General features: G+C 34.2%; 2 protein-coding genes across 3 annotated transcripts; one reads left to right on the plus strand and one right to left on the minus strand.

Annotated features, from left to right (window-relative positions):
* The first annotated feature begins 7,544 nt into the window (after window positions 1–7,544).
* LOC120357149 lies at window positions 7,545–13,690 on the plus strand. 2 transcript variants are annotated; one of them, XM_039446966.1, is made up of 2 exons: window positions 7,545–8,084; window positions 13,563–13,690. In XM_039446966.1, the coding sequence occupies exons 1-2, from the start codon at window positions 7,720–7,722 to the stop codon at window positions 13,588–13,590; spliced, it is 393 nt and encodes a 130-aa protein (XP_039302900.1). In that variant the 5' UTR covers window positions 7,545–7,719; the 3' UTR covers window positions 13,591–13,690. The 2 variants fall into 2 exon arrangements, with proteins under 2 accessions (XP_039302900.1, XP_039302901.1); XM_039446967.1 differs by having other exon boundaries at window positions 7,545–8,066; window positions 13,563–13,679.
* Window positions 12,412–21,717, minus strand: LOC105202160 (facilitated trehalose transporter Tret1). Its single transcript, XM_039446939.1, has 3 exons — window positions 20,961–21,717; window positions 14,570–15,449; window positions 12,412–13,931 (listed from the first exon to the last, which is right to left on the minus strand). Exons 1-3 carry the CDS (start codon window positions 21,130–21,132, stop codon window positions 13,460–13,462), a joined length of 1,524 nt encoding a protein of 507 aa, XP_039302873.1. The 5' UTR covers window positions 21,133–21,717; the 3' UTR covers window positions 12,412–13,459.
* Between the last annotated feature and the right edge of the window lie 676 nt (window positions 21,718–22,393).

The raw sequence follows: 22,393 nt of genomic DNA on the forward strand, positions 1-22,393 counted from the left end.
ATAACCGTTTCGGTTAGGTTGAACACGCGTGTCACAGGACACAAAACAAAAAAAAAAACAAGAGGAAGGCGATGACATAAGATCTTCCAAACGTTTTAATAAATTCTCGCTTAACATAATAGGCAAGAATATAAACCAATTATGTAGCGTATGTCAAAACAGAATTTGTGCCTGATCACTTTAATCACTTTCTAGCTTTCAGTAATTGCAACTTGCCGTTCTGACCGTTCTGATCCTTCTTACCGTTGCCACATAGTCACAGTCACAGTCGTTCTCTTGGTTCTCTTCTTCTTAGGTTAATCACGTGATCACGTCCTACTCGCTATACATGCGCGCGCATACATTCATCCCCGATCCTGCCTGGCCCGGTTGTTTCCTGCTTTTAGATACTGCCTGCACTCCCGTGGTTGTTCCACTAATGACTAATGACCAGGGACAAACTGCCTCTTGGAAGAAGAGAAGACGTTTTTCTAGTGCCACCTGCTTCTGTCCCCCCGGAAAAAGCGAACTAAAACAGGTCACGTGACGAAAGTGGGAGAAGTCACGTGAGAGAAACGTGCGTGCTTGCACGTATCTACAGTGTGTAGGTTTCACGTATACGAGGTGTGTTCAAAAAGTATCGCGAATTTTGTGTTTTTTCAAAAATTATTTATTTATTCATGAATATCTATTTTATCCCCTTCAAAGTAATCCCCATGAGATATTATACACTTGTGCCAACGGTTTTTCCAATCTTCGAAGCACTTCAAAAAATCATTTTTTTTTATCTTGTTCAGCTCCTCCTTCGATGCCGTCTTTATCTCGTCAAGCGTAGCGTAACGTCGTCCTTTCATGGGCCTCTTCAGTTTAGGGAACAAGAAAAAGTCACAGGGGGCCAGATCTGGGGAATACGGTGGCTGCGGCATCATTAGTGTGTTGTTTTTGGCCAAAAAGTCGCGCACAAGCAACGATGTGTGAGCAGGGGCGTTATCGTGGTGCAAAAGCCAATTTTTGTTCTTCCACAAATCCGGGCGTTTCTGGCGGATTGCTTCGCGCAAATTGCGCATAACTTGCAGGTAATATTCCTTATTGACCGTTCTACCCTGTGGCAAGAACTCATGATGCACCACGCCCCTGCAATCGAAGAAAACTGTCAGCAAAACTTTCACATTTGACCGAACTTGGCGCGCTTTTTTCGGTCTTGGTTCGTGCGGCAGCTTCCATTGAGATGATTGAGCTTTGGTTTCCACGTCATAACCATAAACCCACGATTCGTCACCAGTTATGACCCTCTGGAGCAAATTTGGGTCGTCGCGGACAGAGTCCAACATCTCATTAGCAATGTTCATGCGATGCTGTTTTTGGTCGCAATTGAGCAATTTTGGTACGAATTTCGCGGCGACCCGTCTCATGCCCAAATCATTGATAAAAATCGAATGGCACGAGCCAATCGATATGTTTAGGTCCTCAGCAACTTCTCTAACGGTGATTCGACGATTGGCCAATACCATTTTCTCCACTTCATTAATTTTTTCGTCTGTTGTTGAAGTGCTCGGGCGTCCGGCACGCTCTTCGTCGTTCACATCTTCTCGGCCTTCTGAGAACATTTTGTACCACCGATAAACGTTGCTTCGGTCCAAGCTTCTCCGTATGCCACAGTCAACATTCGGAATGCATCCGCGCACTTAATTTCGTTTTTCACACAAAATTTGATACAGGTTCTTTGATCCATTTTTTTGAATAGGTAAAAATCGAAGACAATCCAAAACACGTGCAAGCAAAGCAGCTGTCAACAATTAAGTGAACATTCAAAATGGCCGAGCTTGTCGGCATAAGTGAGAGACATGAGTACCAACATAACGCCACAAAAAGATCGAAATTCGAATATACGTAACCCGCGAAAATTCAAAATTCGCGATACTTTTTGAACACACCTCGTATATAAGCGCATTGACACGCACACACGCACGCTTGTGCATAGCGCACACGCACGCACGTGGGCATACAAATATGTACGTTAATATACATTAATGTATATAATTTGATTATATATTTGTATTTCTTTTATTTCCAACTTTTTAAACATTATTTGAGTTTATGAACTATGATTTACAATTTATTCAAATGTAATTAATGTTTTATAAAACACAACTTTTATACATGAAATAAGAAATAGAATGCAACATATTTTCCCGTCCCACTTAACACAGACTTCGGACTGTCGGATATATAAACATCAAATACTTGGTGTGGTTAAAAAATATGTTGCACAGCACATAGATGCTATCAACTTGCAACATATGTAAACACACTAACATTCACACTTTACAATTACATGTACAATAATTAATAATGTAGTAATTATAAATGTTACAATAATCATACATACATACAAAATATACACACGTATAAGATTAAAATTTAATTGATGGATATAACTAAAAAAACATATATGAAATACTATATATCACAATAACAATGTATCACACTGCTACACTTCTTCTCAGATGCAATATGTTTCGCTTTTGCTAAAACTTTGCATCTTTCCTTCGATCTCATCTCCACCCACGTACCACCACACTGCCTGAAGGCATATCTTCGTTAAGAAAACATAACTTCTTCAGGTAGATGACTGATTGAAGTAGAGGGACCTACGTAACTTATTGTTTTTAATCAACTCATTCATTCGTTCACAATAAATGTAACATTCATATAACCACAATTTTTATATAAAGATAAAAAAAAAGAAAACTAATACACATTAAAATATACAAAAACAAAAATTAAAAATGCATACCATTATTTACAAAATTTTTTTCTAACTGAATATTTTATATCATTCTGCAGATTTTTTTTTCTTTTTTAAGCATTATTTTTAAAAATCGCACGCATTCGCTTAATTTCACACACGTTCTTTATTACATCGTTTTGCAACATTTCGACGTCGTTCTGATCAATATTAATTTCATTTTTATGATTGCACCACCATGCAATATTATTAATCGCAATAATACACACTACTATTTTAAACATGTTGGTGTGATGCTCCATACATTCATGCCAATCCATACTTGCATTCCAATTTTCTAAAAAATCTAACAATACTTTTAAAATATTACGACGATGAGCTCTAGTCTTTAATAATTTATTTGTCAAACTTGTGATTTGTTTCATGCAAAATAAAAACGAATTACTTCTCAAACTACTTTCACAATTTGTACAAAAATTTACTTCTTTAAGAATTAAGTTAATAATATCATTGTAACGATCCATAGAAGATGCGGTCATCACTTCTTCGGTAACATTTTTATCCAAAATTAATTCTGCTTCATCATCGTTATACGTTACACTACATTCATTGTCACTAGATTCTAAGTATTTTTCAAATGTACACAAAATGTCAAAACTGTCACTTTCGCAATTACCGCGACGCATCGAAATACAATTCATATTGTTAACCAGTAATGTAAAAAATGATTTTTCGAATTGATGAGGTGTTGGATTAATGTTACGTACCGCGTGACTACGAATTTGGCCAAAATAATTTTCTAAAGGATCCTGATTACAAAATCGCGTATTTAATTTTCTAAAATCATATTTTTTATTTAAAATTTTCCATAAATTTTGAAAACCATTTATTGTTGACAGCCAATTTGTTAAAGTTGGTACCGATTTTACTTTAGAGCGTAAAATTTTGTCGACAAATGACATTTTGTGCAATTGATTTTTCGCACTCACCTAAAACTTATGATGTTTACTGTTTTCCGTTATAGAACAACGTAATTCATTGGCATCCTCTCATCACCATTCACACTGTCGAATAGATCATTAAAAAAGTTCACTACCGTCGCTGTCGCTATTTTTTCTTCGCCTATTTGGATGTCTTTCTGGTTAATAAATATAACGCCTATAAAAAATATTAAAATAATTATTAAACAGAAATAATTTTCAGGCAAACATTTGTATGTACAAGTAAAGATAAAATTACAAAATATATAAATTATGTATATAAATACATGCATTTGTATGATTACATATTTTATATTAAATCTCATATATACATCTTATACATACATACAAATGCATGTTTGTTACTAATGATTTTTTTTTATGTAATTATGTTAATTAGTATAATACTTACATTTTGATGTTGCGAAAGTTTGAACAACACCAGCCATAGTACCACTCATCGCTTGAACAGCGTACTTTACACGCATCTTCTTGATCTTGTCTTCCAGAATATGCTCCGCTGTTATCTTTTTTAAAAGTGGCCGAATGATGTTGATCTTTTTATCCATTATCCAGGCTGTTTTTAATGTGTCCCACGATGCAAATCTATCTTCTTCCTCCGGAGTAGACGAGCGCAGTAATGAATCTTTCGATATCAAATTGTTCCGTATTTCTTTTATAAGATGTGGTGGATCGTATAAATGGATTACGTTTTGATCTCCAACGATGTATGTTTGATCTGTAACGGGATGATTAAAAATAAAATAATACGGACACACATATTTTTATTTCCTTTCTCATTTATTGTATATTTACTTTCTGATGTGTTCTTCAAATTCTTCTTCATTGCTGTAAGTAATAGTAGCTCTTTAATTGCAGCTACATTGCAAGAGCCTTGGTCACACACTGTCGCGACTATGTGGAAGTCTGCTCTTTTTATTTGCAATACATGTTCTTTAATATTACGAATTAATTGAGCGTCATTAGTCTGTTTACTACAAAAACTATATGAAAGTGGCATCTTCCAGCCAGAATGTAATCCGCGCAACATAAAAACTAAAGCGTGATCCGCGATTTTGCCAGTTCGATTATTGCGCCAATCCTCAAGACCACAAATGATATCCTTTCGGACGTCATAAGTGCACTTGGGTTGGATAGATACCTCATCCCACATAAGGATACACACTTTTTCTTTCATTGACATTTTTTGAGATACACTCTCCAAATGTCTCGAGATAAATGGGTTTAATCCAGGATGTACAGGTATTTTATGCAACACCGACTGCAATGTCTGAATGGATGGTATTTGTTTGAAAATGGCTCTTAAAGAATTATAAGCATGCTTCCCTATTGTCTTGTACAGAGTTAGTGAGAAAGCTTTTTGTTGAGCATTAAAACGTTGTCCCTGTTAAACAAAGAATATTAAACAAAATTAATAAATACATAAAGTTAATAATACCTAAAATTAGCAAAAGTGATATTAATTACACAAGTAAATGATAATCTCAAAGAATTTTTTTTATGTTCATTACTTTTTGTTTGTTTATTTTTTTATTTCTAAATATCAAAATCATTTATACTTTAATACAAATATTTTATACAAAATAATTATTACATAGATACATATTTTTATACCTATGATCTTTTTTATTTCATAAATTAATAATGATCGATGTATTAGTAATGCAATTTTATTTGCTTTCTGTCTTTTAAATGTACACAAAAACATGCATATATGTGTGACTGTTTTTGCGTACAATTAATTTTCCCTTTTGATTACATAAAAAAATTTGAAAATGCTTTTTTTAAATATGAGTATATTTCTAAAAAATAAGTTAATAGGGTTATGCACAATAAAAATTAGAAACAGGGGATAAAAAACAAATTTTAATGATTTGTGACACATAATAAATGTATTTATTACAATAACGTCAATACTCAATATATTTCAGAAATACAAAAAGAAGTATATGACAGAAATATAATATGTAATGCAACATACATGTAATGCAAATTAAGTTCTTTTTAAAATATCCATTATGGCTATTGCACACAGGTCGCCTCAACGCGTTACGCTCGGCAAGTAGTCAATCATTCTTTCGTTTCACAGCGAAACGAAAGAATGATTGACTACTTTGCCTCGTTGAAGCATCTTGTGCAACAGGCCTTAGCCTGTAGACTTTTCCATCTGCTTAACAGTCATCTAAGAAAAAAGAAAATTATTATGTAAACAGCGTACAAGATTAAAGTAAATAATAATTCAAATTGTACTAATTACTTACATTTTTTATCATCTTATACAAGTGTTTTGATTATCAGAGTTTGCTTTTTTCTTCCTTTACTCCTCTCTTCTGAATGATCTGTTCCTTTCTTTTTTCCATGTTTATTATACCTATTGCATCCTTTATTTTAACATCTGGTTCCTGTACACGAATACAAAATTAACTGTACAATAAAAATTGTAAATAAAAATAGTATTAATTTTAAATATAAGCTTAGAAACATGCAAGTAAAAGAATTATAAAAATCTTATCTTGCTAAAAATATCCTGTTTACCTCCTCCATACGAGTCGCTTTATAAAATAATTTTGACATGCATATCACAAGTGCAATAGAAAATTTTCAAGCATTAATATAATGCAAAACCACAATAGAAAATCAGGAACCAGATTAATAGTACTTAGAAACAGTGCATCATATAATATTTCAAAAACATATATACATGTGTAATTTACGAAAAAGAAAATTGATCCGTGTATAAAATCAGTTAATGTACATATCATAAAAAATATAAATTAATAGATTAAATTGTATTAAATAAGAAGCTTTATATGTGTAATACCTTTATATTACTTAAAACCTTCAAAAATCGTATTAATAGATTGTTGTGCGTGTTATTAAATAAAAATATCAAATATTTCAAAATAATTGTAATATATTTATCAATACTTTTATTATATTTAATAGCAATATTGATCAACATAGCAAATAATCAACATGAAAACCTCAAAAATGTGTATTAAAATTGCAGAGTAATAAAGTATATGACACAATAAATGTAATCATTGAAAAATTGTTAATGGGCTTTAAAAAAAAAGTAAAAAAGCAATAAGCATTATCATCGATTAATTAGGAAATCCACAGTTTAACTTATGACAGATTATGTTGTATTGTAAATAGTTTTAATTAAGACGCATTTAGAAGTTATACATACCTATAGAAAAAAACGAAGTAAATGAATAATAATTATCTCGTGAGAAATAGCATACCTCCATGACAAACAGTACATATATTAAGAGGGGTACTTACTTTTTTTTTAAACGTTAATAAAAAGTGGAACATTTTAAAAAAATATAAAAAAATTTTCTTAAAATGTATAAAAAAATAGCCTCAAAGTTTTGAAAAGATAAATCTTTTTGTTTTTATTTTAAATAAAGTTAAAAAATTATTTTTTTTTATGTTTTAAAATTGCAACCCCTCTTAATATTAATAAAGTAAAACAACAGATAAATATAAAAAGTATAGAAAAATGGAATAAAAAAATTACCAAGAACACACAATATCAAACAAGACAAATAATCTGTAATGTTGCCAATTTTCTCTCGCGCGGATTAGCTCGCTGGAGCGGTGCGATAGAAAAGGCTCGAACGGGAAGCGAGGAAAGAGTCGTGTTTTATAAATGACGAGTCGGCGGTGTGTGTGATATAACCGATGTGTGTTTATTAATTACGCTCTTACGGAACCGAAAGAATACAATGGTTCGGTGCGCGCGGACGGACAAGATACATGAAAGTAGAACGGCGTGTGGACGAACGGGTCTTTTGAAAACGCGGCTATTTACATGTCGATATGTACATACGGTTCGCGAGGTGTCGCCAGGTGATGGATCGCGAGTGACGTTTAGATGCGGGCGCGTCTTTCCCGTGTATAGCGGTACGTGAGGGGCGGAGCTCCGTGACGCGACGTGGCGAGGTGCGAATCGGCAGGGCGACCGCGGCCGTGTGCGTGCCGATGATGATGGCGGCTGGGATGCCGCGAAACGCGCCGAGTACCTCGGCCGAAACCCCGTATCGGCGATTCCGGTTGCTTGCGTTTCGTGGAGGAGCGGAGGTATTCGCAGTCCGAGAGCTGGTCGGGAATCCTTCCCTCGCCAAGTACCTTGACGAGAGTTGGACGCTCGGGCTCGCGAGGATGCGGAGGATGAGGAGCGGTGCGGAAATTTGCGGAGTACCTCCGCCGTGGCCAAGCAATCTTCGACCACTTTTATTTCCAGGAGTGTCAGACGCAGCGGATCAACGGGTAATGCTGGCTGACGGGAAACAGGTGCCTCTTTCGGAGCGCGTGGCCCTATATACGAGGTGTGATCAAAAAATAAGGTGACTTTTCATTTTTATAAAAAAATATTCATTTATTCATCCAAAATTATGTTATCCCCTTCAAAATAATCCCCCTCTGATACAATGCATTTGTACCAGCGCTTTTTCCAGTCGTCAAAACATTTTTGAAATGCACTTTTGGGTATTGCCTTGAGCTCCTTCAGCGATGCAGCCTTAATCTCCTCAATGGTCGCAAATCTTCGTCCTTTCATAGGCCTTTTCAATTTTGGGAAGAGGAAAAAGTCGCAGGGAGCCAAGTCTGATGAATACGGTGGCTGAGGCATGATGATAGTATTGTTTTTGGCCAAAAAAGTACTCACTAGTAACGACGTGTGCGCAGGTGCATTTTCATGGTGCAGAATCCATGAATTTTTTTTCCACACTTCCGGACGTTTTTTTCTTATTGATTCACGCAAACGCCGCATAACCTCAAGGTAATACTCCTTGTTTACCGTACGACCTTGTGGTAGGAATTCTTGATGCACAACGCCATGGTAATCAAAGAAAACTGTGAGTAAAACCTTCACATTCGAACGAACTTGGCGTGCCTTTTTCGGTCTTGGCTCTCCTGGGCTCTTCCACTGGGATGATTGGGCTTTGGTTTCGACGTCATAACCATATACCCATGTTTCGTCACCAGTTATAACCCTTTTGAGCAGATCAGGATCATCATTGACGTCGTTCAACATGTCTTGGGCGATGTTCATGCGACGCTGCTTCTGATCAAAATTAAGCAGTTTTGGAACGACTTTCGCTGACACACGTGTCACACCCAAAACATCCGTTAAAATTGATTAGCATGAGCCAAACGATATGTTAAGATCATTAGCTATTTCTCTAATCGTGATTCGATGATTTTTCAACACAATTTCTTTCACTTCCTGAACATTTTCGTCGGTTTTTAACGTGCTGGGGCGTCCAGTGCGAGGTTCATCGTTAACATTTTCTCGGCCCTCTTGGAATAACTTATCCCATTTATAAACATTTTTTTTGCTCAAAGTTGACTTACCGTACGCCACTGTCAACATTTCAAGAGTTTTTGAACACTTAATACCATTTTTTACACAAAAATTTATACAAACTCTCTGCTCTATTATTTTCAACAGCAAAAAATCGCCAAGCACGCAAACACGAGTCTAACCTTTATGCCTCTCACATAAAAACAACACATGCTATATAGTCAAAACTGTGAACATATGATCGTGACGAGTGTACCAACACAAAAAAAAAATTTTGAAATTAGAGTGTACAGAGCGCGCGAAATTCAAAAAGTCACCTTACTTTTTGATCACACGTCGTAATTGGAAATTCATATAGTATTTTGTTAATTTATTAATTTTATATAATATATGAGAGGGTCTTGTTTGATCACGTTGTGATTGACCACAGCGTGCTCCCATCACATTGTGAGGGCAGCGTGATACGTTCTTGTGCGCACGGCGAGATTATCACGTTACTCTCACGCCATGAAATGTTTCCATCACGCGTGATTGCACCATGCGACCTTTTACGCGTACACTCCGCGCTGACGCTTGACTGCCGCACACGCAAAGCCGCGCACGTACGTGTTTCTTGGCAGCATGGCGGAGATTGGGGTGCGGGCGGACAGAAGTGGGGAGCGTTTCAATAGCGCATCTTCCTCGCTCGACGCTGGGTCGAGAGAGAAGACACGAATCGACATGCTACCATGGAAAAACTCAAATTGGAGAAATTTAATAACTATAATGTCTCTATCATACTTTAATTAAACTCATGATATGACCAATGTAATGATTTATTTTGCAGTTTACAACTTTATAGTTGCAACTTTTTTTTTTTTTAATTTTACTATTGCTAATAAATATATTGTATTAGAGGTCGTTCATATTGAATATTAGTTCGTTTATGTCTGTCACATGCATGACGAGCTGTCACATGCATGATGTAAAAAACAAGGTGAAACAACGCGCATCGTCGGCGGCTCGATGCGCGGTAAGAGGCGTGACTCGATGTGATGAGCCAATGAAATTTGGGTCCAAATATATCCGCACAATTTAAATATGGAACAATTATATGTAGTCACACGAACTTAAAATGTAGATATTGTTAAAAAAAATAAATATAAAAATGTAAAAATACTTGAAATTTATTATCTTTAACACAAATCACTGTTGCAATAAACACTGTTGTTATAAACATGAAATACAACAATTTAGCCATACACATAAGCTCATTCTTATAACTTTCCAAATTTCTTCTAATCCAAGTTTACAAAATTTGAAATAACAATTATCACAATTTTCATTAATGTACAAAGTCTTAACCTTATCTTCACGTTCTTCTTTTTTTAAGTAGCTTTGAATTTCTTCGATTCACCGATTATCTCCGATTCATGTATAAATACAAGTATAAATACGTCCCAGTACCGGAGCCGTAGCCATATTGAATCTCAAAATTTGGACCCAGTTCTGATTGGTCTAGAGTATGGTCTACTGCGCATTTGGTTACTTGTTTCACCTTTCTTCTTACATCATAGTCACATGATGAAAATATTTACTTAGTGTGCAAAATCTATGATATATATACACAAAATGAAACCTTATTCCCCTAGGGATAACATATGCGAATAATATCGTGCAATTCAAAGTAAGATTGAAAGTGTAGAAAAAAGGATTAGCTTAAATAAAATATTTGTAATTGCAAATCCAGATACAGGACGATGAAAAGAGGAGTCTCGTTGCACGCACGCTTGCACGCACGCATTTTGTAGAAATGTACTTGCGATTTTATTATATGCATTATATTGCATTACAATATTCAAAAATGTATGTAATGAGATACATTTGGGAGAGAAAAAGCGAAAACTCCTAATTGTAAAAAGTGTATACACGAACAGACTTAGATGTCTAGCCAGTCTGGCGATACAGGAACAGTCTTACATGACGATGGCGGCACCATCTATTGCGAGAGTCAGCAACTATTTTTATAGAGAGACTCCTCTTTTATTGTCCTGAATCTGGATTTGCAATTATACAAATTTTATTTGAGCTAATCTTTTTTTCTAGGCTTTCAATCTTATGTGTAGCGCGTGGCATCCAGGATATAATTCACTTTAACTTGGACGTTTGTCGGTAATATCAATATCAAATTTTGCGACATAAAATTTTATTAATTCAATAAGGAAATAACATTGTATACATCATATAAAACGCTCAAAACGTTTTTCTAAAATAACAAAGTATATGTAAAAAATATGGGATCTGACAAAATGACATTTCAAATATTAATTTGATAAAATAATTAATAAATCAAGATTTTTTGCAAAAAGATTTAATATTCATATTTCATTTTTAATACAATTTGTTCTATATGTACACTACCGTATTTTTAAAAATTCTATGTACTATGCATTTCAAAAGTTCCATTATTCAATGTTTTCACTAACAATTTTACTTTTTGTATTGTTTACATAACTTGTTTACATAAAATATGATGAATACCTATATTCTCTTATTTTCGTAAATACCCAGTCAGCAAAGCGTCAGAAATTTGCCTGTAAATTGCTAGCAAATTTAATCAAAAATATTCAGCAAGTTGAAGTCAACTAGGTCCGCATTAAGATTATGTTTTGGCGACAAAACTTGTTGACATAATTCAACGACAAATTGCCATCAAAAACCGAGCACAGCTTATAAATATAACATGGCAACAAATTGTCGGTAAAAAGCGAGCAAAGCTTGCAGAAATATTTTTACAGCAAATTGCTGATAATATCATGTAGGCTACTGTCAATAAAAGAACGATATGTAAGCAATATTTTCATAAAAATCAAGCTTCTAATTAAACACATTTGATCCTTTCCCATTGAAGATCGTGAATGTGGAATATGCAAACTGTAGTTATAAACTAATAAAAATGATATCAATTTTTTTCGACTAATAGGACACGTTCGAGTGTCCTAGCGCGAGTGAAGTGTGTGCCCGTATCGTCGAGTACAACAATATGATGTTTTTTTTATTTGAGAAATTTACTTACAATTTCCATTTATAATTTTTTTTTTTTTTGTATAATTTGCGACTATGTTAAATAGTTTCGTGACAGAAAATAAGAAAATATAGTATAAAGGGGGGAGGAGGGAGTTGTAAAATACTTTGTTTCTTGATGGTTCAGAAAACATTAACGGGATACAATTCTAACTAACGCCAGTTTATTAGTCATAGAGTTCTATCAATCACCCTATAGGTAGAAATTCATTAGGTATATAAAAAGAACGTATTTACAATTTACTGAAGAGAGGAAAAAAGGATGCGTTTGTGGAATAGCAAGGGAATTGTGGAATACTAACAACTTATGTGACGAAAGGCACTTTTATTTGAAAAAACATTAATGATGTTTTGTAGATTTTACACACAAATAAGTGCCATAAGGTTTTGCACACATTTCGTAAAATACGTTTTATTAAAAAAAAAAAGTTCTTTTTTAATAACATTTTATCTTAAAATATTTTTTTAAATAAAACTTTAAAATAATTTCTTCGCTTCTAGTACTTATAATAAACGTCATACAAGGTTTACAAAAATAAGTGTAAAGTCGCAAAAGGGATCCACACGGCGGACGACCGATTCTACAATAACACATAACACGATTTTATTTGACGAATTCATATGCACATAATAATACACATTAAATTCAATAATATTATTTGCATAAGTTTGCATTCAAGGTCTTTAAACTAACGTTAAAAATTAACATGTAGTGTACTTCTCAGAGAGTATACACCTGTATAAATTTCTGTTATCTTCAAAATTTTAATTCGACTTATAAAAACACAACGGACACTTATATTGACCAGTAACGTCCTACAATGTCTAGATTGTAATGAAGTAACTTTAACGGCTGTTCTTAGAATTCAATGCAAACTGTATACAAGATATGACGATATTTCGTTACTCTAGATATATTCCACGACCGCCGTCTTTCTTCTATCATAACTACACATATTGTGTACGAAAAAAGTTGAGATTGTCTCAGCAAAAACTGAACTTGCGTGCTACACTTTCAAGCAATAGTGTATGCGAAATTGTTGAGCAGGTTACATATCTGTATAGTAGCTATTTACACATTTAAAGATTCAATACAATCGTACAATGATTGCGTGTAGAAAAGACAAGGAGCTCTATAAACCAGGTTAACGTTCGATAAATAAGTAATCATGTAAAAAAAAATATATAAAACATTTCTCTCTCTCTCTCTCTCTCTCTCTCTTTCTCTCTCTTGCTCTTTCTTTATCTCTCCCTCATCAGCCAGCCACTTTAGCGTTTCGACCTCCGTCGATCATTCCTTGATCTCGGCGTTGCAACAATGCGACAAGGTGAACGCAGAATGCGTCGGTATTTTCAGATCGGTTCGACCTGATACTCCGTTTTCGACTTTTGCTTTCGTTTAAGCTTGCTTTGTATTTCCTGTAACGTCTTGCCCTTCGTTTCCGGTACTACGAAGTACGCGAAGACTGCGGACGCGGCGGTGAAGCATGAGAACGTCCAGAAGGTCGCGGCCTGGCCCATCCTGTCCTCCATAGTTGGAAACAGCTTGGTGACGGCAAACACCAGACTCCAGTGCACCACAATAGACATACTGCTGGCAACACCCTTAGTTTCCGGCGGAAATATCTCGCTTATTACCGTGAACGGCACGGACCCGTAACCGATCGAGAAGACAATGTTGAAGAGAGCGAGGCTAGTCAGTGGGAGCCAGCCGAAGGTGCTCACGTCACTTCCTCCATCCTTGAGCTTGAAGTAGTAACCCAGGACGCTCAGACAAATGGTCATCAATGTGCCGGATATTATCAGGAGCGGCTTTCTGCCGAATCTAAAAAGAGAAAAGACGATTCATAACTGTTAAATGGCTAATACATTAATTCCAAGATTAATTAATTATTTGAAAAAGTTTGAAAATTAATTACTTTTGTTCGTTAAAAATGGAAGTTTATAGGATTATATTTGTACAGAATGAACTTGGTATTTCACGTTATATAAGAAGAATCTATCGAAAGACTACTTTTTATTTTTAACGCTTACTAACCAACGTAATTTTTTTGTTCCTTACTAGTCAACGTGGGATTATACAATTGTGTAAATATATTGATAAAATAAAATGTTATAAAAAAATAAAAAATTATTTACTTCCAATTTTAGCACCTTCACCAGTCAAGCTGGGATCAGCCATGCACTGTGAATTTCTCACACCGACATAACTATTAAAATAACAGTTAAAAAGCGTTATTGCGACGTCATATTCTTCTATCAATAAAGTTTTCTTTTTTAGGTGGGGTATAGGCGCGTGTAGTACGTACTGTACCGGCGTACGCAATGCGAGAAATTTTGCTCGAACGCAAGTGACCCCACGTTGGCTAGTAAGGGTTAACGTTAATTTCAAGAAATTCAAGAAAGTTATTAAAATTTCTAACCGATTTGTGAGAAATATGTCATATTGAAGTAGACTCTAACCTGTCGATTACGGTAGCGACGAATATTGTCATTACTACTTCGGTAAGTCCAATAACGATGGTCGCCAAGAAAGGATCGATCGTGCTGTTTGCCGCCTGGAAGATGTTGACCGTGTAAAATAGAATCGCGTCTACGCCACATAGTTGCTGAAAGAACATGAGTCCTATGCAGGTGATGGCAGCCTTACGCCCAGCCTTGGTCCCAACGAGATCTTTGAAACCACCCGACGCGTTCGTCATCCTGTCAACGTCGTTCTGGATAACGGTTATCTCCCCCGTAATGTCATAATGCGATCCACGCAAGATCGTCAGCACTTTCGTGGCCTGGACCTTACGGTCTTTCTGCAACAGCCACATTGGTGATTCCGGCATGAACGGCACACCCAGGACGAAAGGCACCAAAATAGCGCAGCAGGCGATGTTGAAGACTACGTAGGAACAGTACGCGCCCGCCACGTACGAGAACATAATTCCCGAAGAGAAGAGCAGAGGAAAGAAGGCGCCCAGAGCACCGCGGATCGACGCCTGGGCGATTTCACCAGCGTAAACTGGCACGAGGACGCAGGCCGCCCCGGCGCCGATGCCACCGATGAATCGAGCGACGTATATACTGATGATGTTCCCAGTCGTGAGCAAGGTGATCCAGCATGTGGCGAATGGCACAGCCGTCAGAAAGATGGTCCATTTCCGACCGATTTGATCGGCGATCTTGCCGGCCGGTACGGCGCCCACGATGGCGCCCAACGCCAGCAGGGATGTTATCCACGAGATCTGATTCTCGGACAATTTCTCCGGGAGAAAGGATTCCGCCGATGTGAGGTATGGCAGAATCGGCGACGTCCAACCGAGCGTTATACCGGCCTGCATACCACCCAGCGCAGCTGTAAACAAACGGCACATTTTCATCAACGCGCGGGAAAGAAATATTTTATTAATTCAAAAAAAGGTTCGTTGCTCAAAACGTAAAATTTTGTCACCTTAAAAGAGAGATAATGTCGAAAATGTTTAAAAATTACTTAAGATCCAAATAGAGGAAATAATAGCGGAAAGTCATAAATACTGGCATGCCACTTTTCAGATAATAAACAAAAGCTAAAAATAAAACTTTAAAACCGCGTGAATACAAAGTAGCAAGTATCTTCTATCAGATGGTATAGCAGTTTTTATATTATTGTTTTTATATTTTGCATTAATTAACATTTTTTCACAACATATGTAGCTTAAAAAGAGTGTCTGGGAAATTGTATTCCAAAATTGGTACAGTAGGCAGTAATAATAAAATTTAGACAGGGTCCCACAAGAAAGGAATTAACTATTAAATCAATTGATAAACTATATCAGTAACACAATATATTTTTATGCATTTTTATTAAATAACAAAGTTTATAAGATTAAAAGGTTAAAAGTGCACATTTTTAAGCACATTTCCATTTTAAACGTATTTTTGGTACCTTATTAATATACAGGGTGATTATTAATGAATGTTCCTACTTTTTACCATTGGAGTACGCATTTGTAATTTCTACTATAATAATACGTTAGAAATACGTATCCGTCGGTAAATCATGCTCCGATGGTAAAAAGTGGGAACATTCATTATGTATACATAGTTTTGTTGCGTCCAACGCTACTTTTTTTATCTTACGATATTTAAAACAATGTAAAAAAGATCATGAATCATCTCTGTTAATATTTTAGATAAAGATTTCATAGTAATTGTTAATTCTCACGGATAGATGTATCGGTTTTTTGTTGCACAGTGATTTTATTTTCCAAATCGCACTACCAGAAAAATATGAGAGGGGAAAATGTAAACAAAACAATTTTAGAAAGCTACAAACATGTAAAATGATCTAATATTATCAATAATATATTTGTTATTTTTTAAACTATGCAATTTGTTAAAGAAAGTTATGCAAATTTTATTCTTGTTTTTCAACAATTTTAGACAATTTTATATTTAAAAAAAAGTAATTCATACATGTATGAATGGATTTTTATTTGTTTATTTATTTAATAAGGAAGTAGTACGAAGTTGACACACGGAAATCGTACAAAATTGACATAAGAATTTTATGAAAAAGAATATTCGCGTCTACACTTATAAAAGTAGATGTTTAATTTTAAGATACTAAAATGTTTTTTTGTCTCTGTTTTTTAAATACTTAATCATGTTTTAGTTTTAATTGTGCGTGTTAAACGCTAAAAAGTGTTTAGTGCGTCTTTTTACAAAATAATTCGATATAGGTATGTAGCGTTGTTTAATTAGGTGAAAACAGAAATTATGGGTTAAATAATAAGTTTATATCAGCAACACTTTTTACCACAAAATCTTTTTCAATGAAATTCTTTAATATATGATACTTTAAAAAAATCATGGCGCTATACATAATGTATATATAAATCATTAAATATAATGTACATTATTTTGATTGCATAAGTATAACAAATTTTTTAATTTTATGCATCTTGTATATATTACATGTTTTTTATATTCTAAATAATATATATTATGTCTTGAATTGAAAACACGTAGGTTAAACATTTTTTAACGTTACAAGTATTAAAACACTTTTAATAAACAGAATGTTTTAAAAACGTTTCACTTTCTTGAATGTTCAATATCAATAAGATGTTTTATTTTTTAACGCGTAAGGAAACTATATGTTTAACTGAAACAATAATACATTTCCTTTTTGTTTAAGAAGAAAGAGTAAAATACTTGTAAACGTTTTCAATAGTTAAAACATCATGGTGTTTAAATTTTCAACAATAAAATAATAAAACGTTTAAAGCTGAAACATCTTTCTTCGCTAAACATTTGTTTTGAAAAATATGTTTTACATATAAGCATTTTTGACACTCCGCTGTTTACAGTGTAAATCTGCTTAAATTCAAACTCATTTGACAGGTCAAATTTTTCGCTAGCCCATTTGAAAGCAAACTCAGAGGGTTGAAAATTAGCATGCGCGTAGTAGATCCACTGTATTGTTAATCTTTCTTATTTTTTATTTTTTTTGTTGGTTGAACAGAATAGATTGTAATGTATGTAAAATACAAACTATATAAATTATTGTTATACATAATGTTTTACCTTTTATACTCGTACAATATATGGACCTACTATGCGTGCGTTAAATTTCAACCCTCTAAGTTTGCCATCATATAGTCTAGCGAAAAATTAGAGCTGTCACATGTGTTTCAGTTTAAGCAAACCTAGACGCGGTTGTTGTTGTTTTTTTTTCCACAAAATTCATGTGTCAATTGTGTGCCAAAAGTTGTTTAATCTTTGTAGATGAAAAACTTAAACTCTCTTGCCGTTATGTTAGTACAAGATAAGTTCATCATATGTATTATGGGCTTGATAAAGTTAAAAATTGCTATATTTTAAGAAAATGAAAGAATCGCTAAAATTAGTTAAATTAATTTTACTGACTGAAAAAATTGAAATCTCATAGTTTAAATTACACGAACTTTATAATATTACAGTTTTATACTACTGTTTGCAAATGTGTAATCGGAGGTAATTATATTTAAAAACAACTTAATATATGTCAACCAGAATGCACTTAAGACCGAAAAATAATTTATAACATCGGTTTTTTTTTCCGACATGTTCCACCAAATTGAAACATTTGAAAAAAATATCGAATATAATATGTCACATGACTTACACACTAAATTTTTTTTAGAAATGGCTAATTTTTTAAATCAAAAGAAATGCGATTTTAGAAATTTTAGATTTTTCTCAAAACAGAATTTTCAGCAAAGAATGACAAAAACTTAAAGCTTATGTGTATGGATCCCTTTTATAATCATGAATTTTTTGTAAAGGTTAATTTAGATTTAGTAAAGAAAAAGAAATATTAATGAAGAATTACAATTCTCGCGATATCTGGAAACTGTGGAGATCTTTTGAAGTGAAACTTGGCACAAATTTTTCTTTTATCTAGGTGGATATTTTGCACTATATAACGATTCATGCGGAAATCACTCTCCTTATCACGCTATATCCTACTCATTAAAACAAAATGTGTCAAAAAGAAAAGCTAAATATTCTTGTGCTAATGGAAAAAATGTACATACATATATTACAATAAAAGACACCGAAGTGTATGATTACTTGATATACATATATGTATATTTAATACGACATAATACTAAGCTGTTATATAAATATTTAAAATTGAGAAGGCGCCAAACGATTCGAGTTGGATGTGAGTGCTTAATATTTCCTTGTGTTAATTTGTATGTATTTCCTAGTTTTCCAAATTGCGCATCAAAATATTTTGAAATTCACTTCTTGAATCTTGAAATTTATTTCTTAAATTGAAAAATAATAATACAATAATATGAAATTATTTTAATAACATTGACGTTGACATTATCTATTATCACCTATATTATATAATTAGATTTAATCTTCCCTCTCCCTAAACACCATAAAGAACTTGTTGCAAAAAATAATATTTTGTGCGTTATATAATAATAATGTTCGTGTAGAAAAAAGAATTAACAATTAACAATCAAATTTTGTCGCAACAGATTTTACGTTTTTACTTATTACAATGAAACAGATTTCACAGGAGTAAGATGACTTAAGAATCACACACAAGTATTAAATGATACACACTCGCGATAAGTGCTCCAGACATAGATAAGTTGCTGATTCAAATGTGTAGGCAGGCAGGTCTGTAGAAATTGATCACTTTAGATAGTATCGATATCACCGCGAGACAACTTGTCGGCTACGTTAAGCATATGTATTGTGTAATATGAGAGAAATAGTGCATTGATCTTGATCAAACGATCAAGATTCTTCGGATATTTCGTATATGAGAAGCTGAAATTCTTTGAAGATTCTCCGCATTGCTTCTAACAACAATTTCTTTCACAGCGTGCACAAAAACGTAGTGAAATTCTATTATATACGTAACTCTATTAAGTAATTTAAATTAATTAAATTTAATTAATTAGATTAACTTGGTTTTTCTTTTGTTTCGTTCCCTTTGACTTATCGAATGCAGTGGTGTGTAATAATTTAGTTCCAAAATAACTTGAAAGACGCCACGTTTATATTTACATATGTATATTTCGAAAATTTTGCAGTTGTCTAAGTTATTTTTACAAATTTCTTTTTGTTTTAGCGTTTTCATAATTTAGCGAGGCAAAGATTAATTATGAAATGTAAACACGCGATACTGAAACACCTGTATAAATCTTTACGACAATGAGCTCATTCATAAGAGTGCTAATTGCAATTAATTAATTTTAAAATAACTTTTAAATTTTTTGAGTAATATTTTTCTTAATATTTTGAGAGTTTAGCGGTTATTTAAGCTATTTTTAAACATTTCTTTTTGGTTGAGTATTTTAATAATTGTACGGGGAAAAGATTAATTATAAAATATAAACACGCGATACTGAAACACCTGTATAAATCTTTACGACAGTGAGTTTATTCATAAGAGTGCTAATTGTATACTCAATTAATTTTAAAATAATTTCTTAACATAAGAGAACGTAATACATAAAAATAATCTCGTTAAATTTGAATTGGAGCCACTCAAAACGGTTGTTCTGTTTCCGATAAGGAAACATTATCTTACACAGCATGGCGTACTGACACTTTAATTACAATATAATATCCGATTAATTGAATATATATTAAATCACACTTTACTTAATAAAAAATGGTACAAGTCAGTTGCGAAAATGAAAAAAGATAAACAAACAGCACGGCTTAATTAATCGAAGATCGTAACGCGAATTTCTCATCATAAATTAGCGTTATCTTCAATTAAATTGAATTCTGGATGTAGTACTTCATGATAAAAATTTAATGAAAATTTATACACCGTCGGCAGAGATAAAGCAACAGTAATTCCCGGATTGTGTAATTTTTATTTTAAGAAGGACATCGAGCTTCAGTAATTGATTTCGCGCACCGCGATATGATTAATCTCCTTTAATAAAACTCTAATTTGACGGCTGAAAATGAACTTAATCGCGAGTATAACGGAGCGCAATCCATATTACTTATAAAAAGGCGGAATTATCTTTACGGACGGCTTTATCATCGTTATTACTCGCAATAGAAGCTCGTGTCCATAATTTAAACTATTTAACTTCTAAGTTTCAGTCGCAGTTCATCTCCCGTAGAACAGAGAAAACAAGGAGGAGAGCGATCAGTTATTCTAGAATATTTTGTCAACGTGATCTTGAGCTTAAGTGCCAAGAACCGAAGTATAATTGCCAAGAATTTGGAAGTGCCAAGAATACATTGTGTTAACGGAATATATGTTCGCGTACCCCGCGAACGATAGTGTGAAGTTTATGGTCGTTTTATGTAGATTTCGTTGGAAAAGCGACGCTCGCCATCTCTTACTCACCGCACAGAGTGACTAGAAACTGAAAGCGCTTCCTTCCTTTGTCGGAAGCCACGGAATTATTCGATTCGACTTGTGACACGTGATGCTGCTTTTCCTTATCCGGCAGGGTAACCAGAAAGGGCTTCGACGTCGCGTCGCTGACGCGCGCCGCCGCCGTCACGGTGGTGCCCATCGTCACCGAGGAACGGAATTGATTCACGAGAGAAACGAAAGGGAGGAGAGATCCTCGGCCGCGGGAGAATCAGTAGTCGCTCGTATTTATCGCGAACGTGCTGGTAAACTGTCGCGAGGTAAACTACAGGCAAAAAGTCGCGCTCCGTACCGCACCGCACCGCGCCGCACGTTCTTTGGCCCGCTCGTTATATCGATGTGCGTGTTATATATCGTGTCGATTTATATCACGAGTGAACGCTTATCGCTGCATCGTCCCCAGAAAAGTGCGCGGTACCGCTCGCGCTTTCGTTGTTGGGGAATGACGCGGAGGCCGCTTTATCTGCCACGCCAGAGCTGCTGGTACTATGACTTAAAACCGCGAGGGATTAGGGATGAGAGGCTGTTAAATAAATCGCGGGGGACCACGTTACTAATTATGTCTGTAATGTCGAATTTTGCTTCTCTCCACACCGTCTTCGTGTATACGGCACTTAATCGTATTTATCCTAGCAAACATATTTATCTTAAGTAGCAGTTATCTTCTGTATGTATTTTATGGCTCCGTTTTGTTGAGCTTAACTCGGAGTAATAATGAAAAAAAAAAAAAGAAGACAAAGATTTTATTTTATATTTCAAGATTATGTACATTCTTATATTTATCGCGTTATTATTTTTGCACGATTATTAAGAAAATGGTCACCTTTTGGCTTGTCTGTACGGATTGTCTTCAAGTTGGGGATATAATCGACAGGAGAGCGATTCTCAATAAAAGAATTAATCGAACCCTAACAGCTCAAGATATCTTATGCATCAAAATTTTATTTATTATACTTCCCTAACAGCACATGATATTTAATGAATATTGTGATATCGTATAAATATACGTACGATATTATGATATTATAGGAATATTCGTACAATATCTAGAATATTCTAGATATTGTACGAATATTCCTATAACATCATAATATCGTATTATCGAATATTCTACAATATTTTACGATATATATCGTATGAATATTCTAGAATATTCTAGATATCGTACGAATATTCCTATATCATAATATCGTACGTATATTTATACGATATCGCAATATTCATTAAATATCATGTGCTGTTAGGGAAGTATGATAAATAAAATTTTGATGCGCAAGATTTTTTTTTTTTTTTTTGAAAAATAATAAAATATGATAAAGTGGATAACTTTGTAACATTTTATTGTGTTTGTAAACTTGAACGATTTTCAATACTGCACGCCAATACGATAGTATTGTTTGCAT

Source organism: Solenopsis invicta, chromosome 3, assembly GCF_016802725.1.
Source record: "Solenopsis invicta isolate M01_SB chromosome 3, UNIL_Sinv_3.0, whole genome shotgun sequence".
Classification (NCBI taxonomy): domain Eukaryota; kingdom Metazoa; phylum Arthropoda; class Insecta; order Hymenoptera; family Formicidae; genus Solenopsis; species Solenopsis invicta.

Bases quoted from the DNA above. Each gene is read 5' to 3' on its own strand.
- LOC120357149 (XM_039446966.1), top strand. From the start codon at position 7,720: ATGATGATGGCGGCTGGGATGCCGCGAAACGCGCCGAGTACCTCGGCC. The intron at 8,085-13,562 runs GTGACTTTTCAT...GGTACTACGAAG, and splicing joins AGGTGTGATCAAAAAATAAG to TACGCGAAGACTGCGGACGC.
- LOC105202160 (XM_039446939.1), bottom strand. From the start codon at position 21,132: ATGGGCACCACCGTGACGGCGGCGGCGCGCGTCAGCGACGCGACGTCG. The intron at 15,450-20,960 runs GTGAGTAAGAGA...GTTTGTTTACAG, and splicing joins GTTTCTAGTCACTCTGTGCG to CTGCGCTGGGTGGTATGCAG. The intron at 13,932-14,569 runs GTTAGAGTCTAC...TTCTCTTTTTAG, and splicing joins GTCGCTACCGTAATCGACAG to ATTCGGCAGAAAGCCGCTCC.